This window comes from Arachis ipaensis, chromosome B07 (genome assembly GCF_000816755.2).
Source record: "Arachis ipaensis cultivar K30076 chromosome B07, Araip1.1, whole genome shotgun sequence".
NCBI classification, from domain to species: Eukaryota; Viridiplantae; Streptophyta; class Magnoliopsida; order Fabales; family Fabaceae; genus Arachis; species Arachis ipaensis.
The window spans coordinates 22,990,231-23,004,984 of record NC_029791.2 but is presented as its reverse complement, the minus strand read 5'-3'; the positions used below and the strand labels follow the sequence as shown (position 1 = coordinate 23,004,984).

Here is a 14,754-nt window from a genome sequence, read left to right as displayed (position 1 = left end):
ATTATTTTATAATAAATTTATTATTATTTATTTTAATAAAAATCTATACTTTAATAATTTTTTTATTTTTAATTTAATTTGAAAATTTTAATAATAAAATTGTTAAAAATATAATATCTTAAAATTTAATCTTGTATAATAATATATTTTATAATAGAATTTATAATATATACGCATAATATTATTTAGTGTGAGTATAATTATTTTTAAATTAAAATATCCAAACATAAATCACGTCAAAATAAATTTAATTTTAGTATAATTAAATTGAATTCAACTTCAATTTACAAAAGCTAAATCAAACACACATGAAGATGAAGAGCAACAATAACAACTAGGATTCACAATGTGAATGAACAAGAAGTATCAAATGCAACATGTTAAATACTCGCCTAAAGATAGGCCGTGGACAAACGGATAACGGCGGTTTTAGCTAATCACTGGAATAACTGCCGCAAAATTAAAAATGATTTTGTGGCGGTTTTAACCTGCCGTCGTAGGGGGTTCGGAAAATGCATATCAATTTTATAGCGGTTGCAAACTGTCGCTAAATAGCATTGAAATGAAAACGATGGAAGTTTTGCAGCGGTTGTAGGTGGTTGTAAACCGCCGCTAAATAACAGCGGAATGAAAACGATAACCGTTTTGCGGCGGTTAGAAACCGCTGCCAAATTCCGTATTCTCATTAAAGTTTCAGCCTCTTTTATAGCTGTCGGTTTATTAATTTAAAGAACTTTCAACCAAATAAAACAACAAAATAACATAACAAACTAAATTATATATATACAAACATAACATATATAATGAGATTGTCGTAAGTGCATCATTCAATATAAACTAAAATTCGAAAATGTCAAGAAAATAAACATAAAGCACTAAAACAACTTAAATTCAATAGTATCTAATAACAATGATTAAAGTCGTTATTTTTGTTGTGGGTCATGATTGCCAGATAAAGATGGCCTTGCGCGCAATGAGGTTGGTGTACCGCCCAAATAATCCAGCTCTGCAGCAATGTCAGTTGGCAAATTGTCTCCTTGCTCTATCGACTGTCTCTTCGCTTGCTCTTCTTCTATTTTAGCCGTTAATTCTGCAATCCTCCTCTCATACTCATCATTTGGCACACCAGAACTCGACGGTTGTGCAACAGCGTTACCAAAAACTTGGGTGGGACATGATCTAGCACCTAAGGCACGAACTCGTCCTGGGTGTTCTTTTCCAAGAACTTGTGCTAGCGAATCATTTTGTGAAAGATGCTTAGAGGATTCATCTTGGCTCTCAATATTCGCAATTGCTTCCTACATATATACAAAAAATTGGGTTATGATGATTTAAAATTAGCATCATATATACAATAAGAGAAGTTTAAAATTTTCAAACATTACTTACACCAACAACACGCGCATCGGCATGGATATAGGAGCCATTTTTTTTCTTATGAGTGATGATAAACAACTCTCCTCTATCAACGGGACTTCCTCATACTTTCTCCTATAACATTGATATCCACACAATTATATAAATAACAACACCATATTCAGGAAGATTAAGAAAAATCTCAAAGCCAATAATTATTTATTACCACTTCGTCTTTTTTCTTGCCAATATTTTGGAGCTCCCAGTATGTGTGTAAAATTGCTTACTCCGATTTAAAGCATTTTGTTTACACTTTTTCTATGAACAAATAATATAACAAATACAAATGAGAATGGGATGTTGAATATAAAACGTAAGGAGTTTATTATGTATACAAATGTATGTTTTCATGGAAATAATAAAAAATACCAAGGGTTACCTTTGTTACTTCCTTTTGGCGATATTCAAGGAACCATTTCCAGTGATTTTCTTCTATTCTTGATGGGCGATGCTTAACATTTTTCTCAAAAGTCCTTGTTGATTCGTGAAACTTATGATACAAGTTGTGTCTTGTATCCATCCAGTTCTTTCCTATCCTTTTCATAAGATCCCGTTTTATCTTTCCTCCGGCATCATTCTCATAGTGAAAGACCCGCTGCAATTGTTAGATATTGTCATTAACCAAACCCAATCAACAAGAATAAGTCTGGTAATGTGAAGAATATCTATAACCAAAACAGACTACTTCAATGTGAAAAAGGATAACACTCACATCTAGGTCAACAAGTCACTGTTACGTATAAGATAGAGATGCTGACATAAACATGTGAAAAACGAAATATGGAAATGTAACCAACAATATAATTTACCCATGCAAACGTTCTTACAAAAAAAATTGAATACTAAATTTGCTTAAGATGTTGAAACTAAAAGATGTACCTTAACCATGTCATATGCATGTTCCTTCTTAGATCTGTTTACGTGCTTCCAACTGTCTTCACATATGGGAAAATAGGAGGACGAAAATGGAGGAGCTCTATCACGTGGTTGCTCACGTGATATCTGAGCTTCTCTAGTCATGGATCCAACCTTTAAGGCAATATGAAATCATTTAGAATTATATTGAACAAAAAGAATTATTTCAGAATATTAATTGAATTCATATACTAGTAAGTTTCCACGAAAAAGTTACAAAACTGTTCAATGATATAATTGAAGGCTACATAATTTTCACATAAGCTTTACGTAAAGAAATGTTAATGAGGAACACTTACCGTAGTCTATTCAATTTCGGCATTAGTTCTATTATCTTTTGGGGTTTCCGTATAATATTGTATCGTGGTTTCCTAAGTATTCTTACAAACCTTAACAAAAAATAATATTACTAGACAAATATGAAGATTAACAACAATTTAAAAAATCATTAAATTAATGATTAATATTGCTCGTTGTGTTGATTTGCGACTGTTGTCTGGATTGAAAAATCACGACTGCCATATTCTGATGGAACAATTACTTCCAAACTTAGATTACTTCAATTAAGATTTGAGAATAAAAATAAAGATAAGAAAGCTTAAATAATAAGTCATGATATTGATGAAATAGAAAAAAGCATAATAAAATAAATGAAGTGAAAATGGGTAAGAACTAAGAACTCATCATATAAGAAGAAAGATGACACGAGGGAGAGGAGGGACTTTCAGCAACGTTTTTTTTTTGGACAATGACTTTCAGCAACGTTGGAAGAGAAGAAAGTATATGGAAAGTGTGTGTTTCATGCTGTGTTGTTAGAGAGGAAAAAATTAAAATAGAGAAAGAATAGTAATCGGCTTGGGCCACTATCTTTTTTTATTTCTTTTTTTACGGGCCTTACATTTTTCTTTGTACGGTTAATTTTGAAGTGTGGTTAATGAGAACGGTAATTTTTTTATACACAATATCTACTATTTATATTTAGTTATTTATTTTTATTAAAATACAACAATAACAACTTATCGCATTAGGTGGAGTTGATTATATGAATCAAATAATGTAATTGCATTTTATTATGTATCATGTTTACAGTAAAATTATTAACACATAAATCTCTTTTAATCATCTTATCATGTATGATTTTTTTAAGTCTTTTTTTACTATTTATCACATGTCCATCTTTTATCCCATCTACCTTTTTAACTGACTGTTCTATTAATTTTCTTTTTATTTGTTCAAGCCACTTGAGACGAGATTCTATCATATTTTCTACAATAGATACTTATCGATCTCAACATCCTCATTTCTATCACACTTTATTTTTGTTTATGTTCATCTTTTGTTGTCTAACACTTTATTCCATATAACATAACTAGTCTAATGACTATATGATAAAATTTTTCTTTAAGTTTTAAAGTATTTTTTGTTGCATATAAAATCAAACGCACTCTGTCACTCTAATCAACCTGTTTATATCCGATGTTTTACATCTTCCTCAGTTTTTCTATTATCCTATATGATATACCCAACAATAAATGAATGAGGGAATGCTCCCATAAAGACGCGTAAAACGTCTTTTTGTAAAGACATTTACGTGTCGCATTATTATTAGACGTATTAATGAACCGGTTATTTTTGAATTTCTTAACAAATTAGAATAAAACCGATTTTTTTATAACAATAACAATAAATTCAAATTTTTTTTAAGGATTTAATTGTATTTTTAAATTTTTAAAAATTTAAATGTCTACAAAACAAAAAATCAGGCATATATTTATCTTTTCATTAAAAATTTTAAAAACATATATATTTATCTTTTTATCAAAAAATTTAAAGATATTCAGTTTAGATTATATAATTCGATCAGATTAAATCAGGTCTAATAATTATAATGCAGACAATTGAATTTATTATTGTTGCTATAATAAACTGATTTTGTTCTGGTTTATTAAAAAATAAATTAGTAATCGATTTAATAAAAATGTCCAATAATAACATAACATGTGTGAATGTCTTTAAAAAAAGATATTTTTAGTGTCTTAATTAAAGTGGTCTCCAATGAATAAAACCTTTTTATGGAGTTTAAAAAATTTAGTTTATAGAAAATATCTCTATGCGTATATACTATAAGGAAAAGTCTAGGGGACCAGTAACTTTGTTAAATTCTGGCCAGCATGTAACCAGCAAAGAAAAGTGAGTCATTGGATGAAATCTCACACTAATCTCATACTATTAAAACTATCATTAATGACTATTTGATAGCTACAAATCACAAAAATTGCTTACTCCCTAGCATTTTTCGTACTAAAAAATAGGGCAAATAATTGGAAGCCACTATTTCGCTCAGCTCAATATCCAATCATACTTGGAATTATTTTCAGTCTAGCACACATAATTGTACCACAGACGATAATAACTTCAGATTTTGCTTTCTTCCTTCTTAATTTTGTTAGTAATATTTGATATTTCAAAAAAGAGAGTTAAGCATCTGCTAAATTAAAAATATAAAAACTTCCTAAACTAATACTATCTTGTTATAAAATAACTAAATAAATAAATAAATAAATAAATAAGGAAGAGGTAATATAAAATAAGAAAATATAATTAGATAATAATATTCACCATAATTACTATCTCAATATAATAGAAATGATTAATATATTTACTAATATTATATATAAAGAGTAAGAGAGGGGAATAGGGTTTTTTATTTAAATAAAATATTTGGGCTCCTATATTACCTAATTCCCCTAAATAATTTTTTTGAACGTGAATCCCCTAAACCATATAATATATAAATCGTCTTAGGGTTGTGTGTTTTAATGAATATCTAAATCATTGTACCCTGGGACGATTTATGCATGAATTGCATAGGTGAATAAGGCATAAATCGTCCCAACCCACTGTGTGTTACGAATAACACGTAAATCGTCATAGCCTAGGATGATTTATGCATTTTAACCTAAAACACTCTATACTGGCACGATTTATGTGCTTCTTCCTAACCCTATAGTACGATTTACGTACAAATCCCAAATCCACAAGTTCCTAGGACGATTTTTATTTGTATTTAACAATAATTTTTTTAATTTAAAAATTTATTTCTAATCAACATTTAACACTTGATTATTAGTAAAAATTATATATTAATTTTATAAAAAATATAAAATAATATATACCATTTTTAAAAATTAATCATTTAATCTTTGATTTTTCATAAAAAATAATTAATTAATACAAATAATATTTTAAAAACTTAAATTTTGAAAACAAAATAAAATTATTTTAAATATTTTAACATTTTAAAATAATTTTTTTAGTTACAAAAATTCTTATATTTTGTGACAAACAAATAACTTGTTACAAACAATATTAAATTTTGTGACAAATTAATTTTTTATTACAAAATAATCAGAGTTTTTAAAATAAATGAATATTTTGTTACAAAATATTTTGAACGTTTGCAACAACACAGCGATTCATTACAAAAGCCAAAATAATTTGTAACAAAAAAATCAAATTATTACAAAATATCAAAACGTTTTGTAACAAATTGTATTATTGTTATAAAATATTATTATTATGTAACTAATCACTAATTTTTGTTACAAAAATTAATTTTTTGTAACAATTTTAAATTTGTTACAAATTTTTTGTTACAAATATTTTATTTTCTTATAGTATATATATAATCAAGCCCATAATGTGATTTACATAAATATTTGTGTAGTAGAATATTCTAGAACAAATAAATAAGTCAACACAATATAAATTTGATGAATAAATATATGAAAATTAACTTTAATTAATATTAGTTGATTTTTTATTGTAAATTAATTTTTTATTTTTATTTTTTTTAAATTTAAAATTTAAAATTTAAAATTTAAAATAAAAATAAATTAAAAAAATTGTAACTTAAAAAATTAACTTCTTAATTGAACTCAAATTTGATATAGTAGTAAATATGGTGTGATTGCATCAAAAAATAGTTGTCATATATTAAAGAAACACATGTCTTTTTACTCTAGATGAATTAGAATTCGAATTACACATAAAAGTTTCCACATAAATTGTCCTAGGAACTTGTGGGTTTGGAATTTGCACGTAAATCGTGTTAGGGTGTAGAGGATTAGGAAGAAGCACGTAAATCGTGCCAGGGTAGAGTGTTTTAGGTTAAAATGCATAAATCATCCTAGGTTAGGACGATTTACGTGTTATTCGTAATACACAGTGGGCTGGGACGATTTATGCCTTATTCACCTATGCAATTCATGCATAAATCGTCCCAAGGTACAATGATTTATATATTCATTAAAACACACGACCCTAGGACGATTTATATATTATATGGTTTAGGGGATTCACGTTCAAGAAAACCATTTAGGGGAATCAGGTAATATAGAAGCCTAAATATTTTATTTAAATAAAAAACCCAGAGGAATATTCAAAATACTTGTAAAATAAAGAAAGAGAGAAAATATAAGAGAGAGAACGTTGCTATTATTGATGATGTGTAAAGAGAGAGAGAATAGTATTTGTTATTGATTATAGTGTGTTTTCATTCAGAGGCTTAAGCCTCTATTTATATGTGTACATGATGACACATTTTCAAACTATATTTAATAGAGTCATCCTTGATAAACTAAGCTTCATTAGAAATGGGCATCAACATCAGTACTTATCACAACACTCTCCCTTGGATGACCATTTAGGATTATCGCCTCGTTAAAACTTTACTAAAGAAAAACCCAGTGGGAAAAAAAACTTAGTGAAGGAAAAAGAGTACAATATCCTTTGGTGATGGAGACTGTCTCATTAAAAACCTTGTCAAGAAAAACCCAATGGAAAAAAACCTGACCAAGAAAAAAAGGGTACAGTCTCCCCCTCTTGTTGACATCAGTTAATGTCTCGAAATCGGCGCATCCCAATCTCATGTACCAATCTTTCAAAGGAGGATTTTTGGAGTGACTTTGTAAATAAATCTATTAGATTGTGACTTGAGCGGATCTGTTGGACATCAATTGTCTCTTGATTTTGAAGATCATGAGTGAAGAAGAATTTGGGAGAAATATGCTTTGTTCTATCACCTTTGATATATCTGCCTTTAAGTTGAGCAATACATGCTGTATTATCTTCAAACAGGACAGTTGGAGCTATCTTATGATCAATCAGTCCACATGATGACAGAGTATATTGGATCAAACTCCTGAGCCAAAAACACTCGCGACTTGCTTCATGAATCGCTAGTATTTTGGCATGATTAAAGGATATTGCAGCAATCGTCTATTTTGTGGACCTCCATGATATAGCTGTTCCACCATATGTAAATAGGTATCCTGTTTGAGATCTCCCTTTATGTGGATCAGACAAGTAGCCAGCATCTGCATAGCCAACTAGTTGTGACTTGGATCCATAGAGATAAAACAATCCCATATCAACCCTTCCATGAAGATATCGAAAGATTTGCTTGATTCCACTCCAATGTCTTCTGGTTGGAGAGGAACTATACCTTGCTAGTAAATTCACAGCAAATGATATATCGGGTCGTGAATTATTAGCAAGATACATTAGTGCTCCAATGGCACTAAGATATGGTACTTCAGGACCGATGATATCTTCATTCTCTTCTTTAGGACGGAATTGATCCTTTTCCACATCCAAAGATCTTACGATCATTGGAGTACTCAAGGGATGTGACTTATCCATATAAAATCTTTTCAAGATCTTTTCTGTGTATGTTGCTTGATGAATAAAGATTCCATTTTTTGTATGCTCGATCTGCAGGTCGAGAAAAAATTTAGTCTTTCCAAGATCTTTTATCTCAAACTCTTCTTTTAGAGTTTTTATAATTGTTGGAATCTCTTCAGGAGTCCCAATGATATTAAAATCATCAACGTACATAGCAATTATAATAAATCCAAATACAGATTTCTTTATGAAAATACATGGACAGATATCATCATTCTTGAATCCATTTTTGGCCAGATACTCAGTAAGACGATTATACCACATTCGTCCAGATTGCTTTAGACCATATAAAGATCTTTGTAATTTGACTAAGTATAACCCTTGCGAATATTCTTTGGATGGTTTAGATATCTTTAGTCCTTCAGGGACGTTCATATAGATATCCCGATCTAATGAGACGTATAAATAGGCTGTTACCACATCCATTAAATGCATATGCAGTTTATGATATGCAGATAAACTGACCAAATAACACAATGTTATCGTATCCACTACAGGAAAATACGTTTCTTCATAATCTATTCCGAGCCTTTGTGAAAAACCTTGTGCCACAAGTCGGGCTTTGTAGCGCACAACTTCATTTTTCTCATTTCGTTTTCTCACAAATACCCATCGATATCCAACAGGTTTTACATCTTCTGGTGTACCGACTACAGGTCCAAAGGCTTCACGTTTTGCAAGTGAGTCTAATTCAACCTTCATGGCTTCTTTCCATTTTGGCCAATCATTTCTTTGTCGACATTCTTCAACTGGTCTTGGCTCAAGATCCTTATTTTCATGCATGATATTTAATGCCACATTATATGCAAATATTTCATTGACAATTGTCTTATTTCGGTCCCATTTCTCTCCTATAAAGACATAATTTATCGAGATCTCGTCATTTTCACAATTTTCAGGTACCTGAACGTCTTCTGGCGTTAAAACTATATCAGAATTTTAGACAACTGCAGGTGTCTCTACTATGTCTTTTTCAACAGGAATCGTATTTACCTCTTTTTTCTTTCGAGGATTTTTGTCTTTGGAACCGACAGGCCTACCACGCTTCTGGCATGAATTTGCTTCAGTGGCTACTTGTCCTACTGGGACATCAATTTGAATTGGGGCATTTTCTTCTGGTATATAAGATTTGGTTATCCTCTTTGTATCGGAAAATGCATCAGGCAATTCATTTGATATTCTTTGCAAATTTATAATCTTTTGAACTTCTAGTTCATATTGCCTTGATCGAGGATCTAAATGCATCAACGATGATGCTTTCCAATTAAGTTCCTTTTCAGGAAGCTTATTCTCTCCTCCTAATGTTAAAAATTTTGATTCATCAAAATGACTATCTGCAAATCTGGCTTTAAATACATCTCCAGTTTGTATCTCAAGATACCTCACTATATAGGGAGAATCATATCCAACATATATCCACAATTTTCTTTGGGGTCCCATTTTGATGCGATTAGGTGGTGTAATGGGAACATATATCACACACCCGAATATTCTTAAATGGGAAATATTTTGGCTGCTGGCCAAAAGCTAATTGCATAGGAGAGAACTGATGGTAACTCGTTGACCTCAAACGAATAAGTGTTGCGGCATGTAAAATAGCATGCCTCCAAACCGAGGTTGGGAGATTTGTTCTCATAAGTAAGGGTCTAGCAATAATTGGAGGTGTTTAATAAGTGATTCTGCTAACTCATTTTGTGTGTGAACATGAGCTACGGGATGTTCAACACTTATTCTATTAGCCATACAATAGGCATCAAAAGCTTGGGAAGTAAATTCACCAGCATTATCAAGATGAATTGCTTTGATTAGATTTTTTGGAATTTGTGCTTTTAACCAAATAATTTGAGTTAGTAATCTCGCAAAGGCTAAGTTGCGAGAAGATAATAAACACAAATGTGACCATCTCGAAGATGCGTCTATTAGGACCATAAAATATCTAAAAGATCCACATGGTGGATGAATATGTCCACATATATCACTTTGAATCCTTTCTAGGAATTCAGAGGACTTAAATCCAATCTTTACTGGTGATGGCCTTAAAATTAACTTTCCCTGAGAACATGCAGCATAACAAAATTAACTAGTTTTAAGAATCTTCTGATTCTTTAGTGAATGTCCATAGGAGTTTTCAATAATTCTCCTCATCATGGTTGTTCTCGGATGACCCAATCTATCATACCAAGTTATGAATTCATTTGGGCTAGTAAACTTCTGGTTTACAATGGCATGTGATTCAATTGCACTAATCCTGGTATAATACAACCCAGATGAAAGTGAGGGCAAATTTTCTAATATAACCTTTTTATTTAAATCATGAGTTGTGATACATAAGTACTCATGATTTTCCTCATTCATAGTCTCAATATGATATCCATTTCAGCGAATATCTTTAAAACTCAACAAGTTTCTTAGAGACTTGGTAGACAATAGTGCATTATTTATTATAAATTTTCTTCTTTTGGCACAAGATGGGTAAAATATATATTACTTTTAAGAATAGTGTGCGAACTTGCACTATCCGCAAGACAAATATCTTCAGAATATGTCCTTGCAATTTTTTTTCAAAGACAAATAATAATAATAATAAAAATGAGTAGAAGTACATGCACAGTAAAATTATTCACATGAATACTTAACAAACACACATATTAAACTATTCCATCATTGATCAAATAGCCAATATTTTCTTCAGAATAACAAGAAGAAGGCAAGAAATTAACTCAGAATATTTTTTAAATTCTTTTTCTCGATACTGCTGCAGGAGGAGCACATTCGAGGCATGGAAGATCGAGAAAGTTTTCTCTAACATTTCGGGCTTGAGGAAGTATCACCGTCTTTTGATGATTGTACCTTTCTTCAAGGTCTTTCCATAGATCTGCAGGATCTTTTAATGTAGGATATTCATTTTTCAATCATACGTTAAGATGACGACGGAGAAAAATCATAGTTTTGGCTTTATCCTTCTGGGATGTATTATTTTCAGCCTCAATGGTATTTTCAAGATCCATTGAATCAAGATGGATTTTAACATCAAGTATCCATGATAAATAATTGTTTCCAGATATATTAAAAGCATTATATTCAAGATGAAAGAGATTCGACATAATAAAAATTTGTTACCTGAAGTCTTCCTAAAATTTCATTAGAGTTTCGTGCTGATAACATGTTATAAAATAACTAAATAAATAAATAAATAAGGAAGAGGTAATATAAAATAAGGAAGTATAATTAGATAACAATATTCACCACAATTACTATCTCAGTATAATAGAAATGATTAATATATTTACTAATATTATATATAAAGAGTAAGAGAGAGAAATATTCAAAATACTTGTAAAATAAAGAAAGAGAGAAAATATAAGAGAGAGAAGTTGCTATTACTATGCTATGTAAAGAGAGAGAATAGTATTTGTTATTGATTATAGTGTGTTTTTATTAAGCCTCTATTTATACGTGTACATGATGACATATTTTCAAACTACATTTAATAGAGTCATCCTTGATAAACTAAGTTTAATTGGAAATGGGCATCCACATCAGTGTTTATCACAACATATCTATCAATTATTCAATTTTTTATCAATGGAATTCATCTTTTTTTTTTTTAAATAGAATTATCGATTATGGTAAGCATAAATGCATAATACATGTTTTAGTGGGATACAAAATTAACCATATCTCTATTCTAACTCTAATCATACTACCAATACATGCACAATTTCCATCAGCTTTAAACTTTACTTTTGGTGACTAGTTGATGCACTAACACCTCCAAGCAAATCGTTCAGTTTTGCTTCAATGTCTCCATACTTAACATACTTATCAGCATTCTTGCCAAGTTTGGCAACACTTTGGAACCTTCTAATGAAGCTTCCATATGCAGGCAAAAGAGTCTTCACAAGTACAATCATTATATCTTGCCTTAGCTTCTCATCTACATACCAAGAAGACTGAACCCGGCATATATTCTCAAACTCCACGTTGAACATCTTCAGCTTCTTCTTCATTGCCTTTGCCGCACCATTAGGCCGAGTTTGGATGCTGTCACTACTACCATCAAGTTTCAAAATCTCGAGCACCTTGTCCCATGAACTGCTTAGATACCCAGCAAGGTATTGCCTAATTTTTTCAGATTGTTTCTGGAACCAATCATCACCCAAAACGATTCCCAATTCTCTATTTCTCGCCTTTTGAACCATGTAGTGTCGGTTATTCATCAGGAAAACATGGCTTAAAGCAAGGTCCTCAAAAGTTTTTGACTTTGCCTCCAAATTACGGTCAAACATTTCCATAATCCAATTGATTACAGTTTGCATAGACGAAGAATTGGATCCAACTCTCTCATCAAGCTCAGGATACTCTTTCAACAAATGCATGTTCTCTTTAAAAACTTGCTCCAAAGTCTGACGTGAATCACAAGCAATAAGGAGGTAGTTCATCAAGTAGCGAGTATGGGAATGGATGGTGCCGCCAATAGGAGTCATCGTCAGCGGTGTTTGATTGCGAATAAGCGCATACCCTAACTCCATGAAATTTTTCCAAATTGCTTCGCCCAACTTCTTCCAAATGGTAACCGCTTCATTTCTCATCTGATCCTGAAAGATCCTTTCAAAGTCCGGAATCATGTCACGCAATGCCTCAAACAAGTCAAGGATCATGAACAGCCGCTCTGGCGAGGGGCTCGCTGTTGCTACGGCGTTTGCGAAATCTAGAAGCCAGGTGGCAGTTTTGCCGGAGATCTCCATGAACGAGAGATCCGCCGCGGCGGGGAATCCCAAGAAGACTCTGCCGCAGAGTCTGCGCTCTCCGTCAAACAAGATCTTGAGGCAGACGTTGGAGGCCTTGATCCACCTCACCGCCGTGTCCCTCTGGTTCTTCCATGACATGCTGTGAACTTCATCGGTACTCAGCTTCTTCAACCCCAAGCTAGTGAGGCTCTCCTCCAAGAACTCCCGCCGGCAACTTCCATACACTTGTATGAACTGCTCACCAAATCCTCCGTTCACCGCCGTCTGCTGTGCAATCTTGTGGAGGTCGCTAATCGTCTCAGCCAGAAGCGACTCGATCTTGACGTCATAGCTAATCACCGGCACCACCACCACCGGAATCTGTTCCTCATCCTCTTGGGAGTTATTTTCTTCTTCCGCGTTGGTCAACGGTTTGTGGTCTTTGTTTTGTTCTTTCACCTGCTCCGAAATAATTTGAATCAGATCAGAGTTTCTGTTCCGAAGGGCCTCAATACAAGCCACGAGTTGTAAATCATTATTTGATTGTTGTGAATCAACTCTAATGGCTATATGATCTTGATGTTCCAGTTGGAGATCATCGTTTTCTGATTGGGAATCCAAAGAGGATCGAAGAATAACAAGGAAATAACTGAAACAAACTCCAATTGTGCCTAACAACAATCTTAGTTTCATGAGTTGTATTATCAATACTCCAAGAAAGAAATATAGCAGATCCACTTCGAATCCACAGTGAATTTGTCTCGATAAACTGAGCGACATCATAGCAAAAGCGGCACAAGATAGAAGGCTAAACGCATCTGGTTTACCGTTCACGGCTTTGTCGAAAAAGAATGAGTAAGCAGAGGTAACTGTAAGAACTAAAAAAGCCATGTGAGCTCTGAATCGGAGGCTTGAAGAATGTTGCCATACCTTGGCAAAGAATGTGGCAAGGCAAATTATAATACTGAAAACAACGTATATAAACATTTTGGTCAAGTTCCATTTTCCGAATAGGAAGTTGAAAGAGGTGCTGAGAGCGTAACAGAGCAGTCCAACTATGGATGAAGTTAAACCAATGAATCTCCACGGCTCTGGATGCATCAGCCATCTTGGAATTTGGATGGACATAAGCTTCATATTCTTTGTAAAATAAGCTGAGTGAGTAGCAATTGCTTTCTGAGTTGAAGAGAGGAGCCATTTTTAGGTCAAAGACAGAAGCCTACGCTATTAAGAGGAAATTTCAAGGAATTCATTGTTATTTTAAAACATACTTTTGGCAGTCAGCCTCATTCAACTCACTTCCCTTTATATGATAATCATTAGGTTGATTTAATAAAAAATGTTTAAATTTTAAGTACTTGATTGAAATTTTAGATATTTATGGATACTAAACTACAAATTTTAAATTATAATAAAATAATTATTGCATAATTAAGGGACTTCTAATATTTTACTTCTTCATTTTCTAGATATGAAGCATGAGTTTGGTAAGCAGGTAAACATTGGTGACAAAATTTTATTGATAGAATTTTATGTGTAATTTTACAGTGTCGGTTATTCTTTTGGTGGGGTTGGGGGAATAGACATCAATTGAAGTATTTTTCAGTGTGTCTTGATTGTTGAAGAAGCTCAATCTTTTCTGCTTTTAAAGAACCATAATCATGTTTCATTGTTCCCAAATAACAATTTTTCCCGATGTTATCAAGTAACATTTTTTATTGGCCACTATTCTGATAAAGGCATCATAAGTATCTTTTTGTAAAAACGTTATATTGCTGTTGGACAAATTATTAAATTGGTTAATAAATTATTTTTAATAAACTAAAATAAAATTGGTTTATTATAATTATCAGATTCAATTCGATTCGATCGATTTACATAATCTAAACTAAATTATGTTTAAATTTTTTTATTAAAATAATAAATGTATTCCTAATTTTTTATTCTG

General features: G+C 31.8%; 1 protein-coding gene across 1 annotated transcript; it reads right to left on the bottom strand.

Moving 5' to 3' along the window:
- Positions 11,548 to 14,106, bottom strand: LOC107608062 (exocyst complex component EXO70B1-like). The gene has a single exon (XM_016309953.2). The coding sequence runs from the start codon at positions 13,941 to 13,943 to the stop codon at positions 11,817 to 11,819; it is 2,127 nt and encodes a 708-aa protein (XP_016165439.1). The 5' UTR covers positions 13,944 to 14,106; the 3' UTR covers positions 11,548 to 11,816.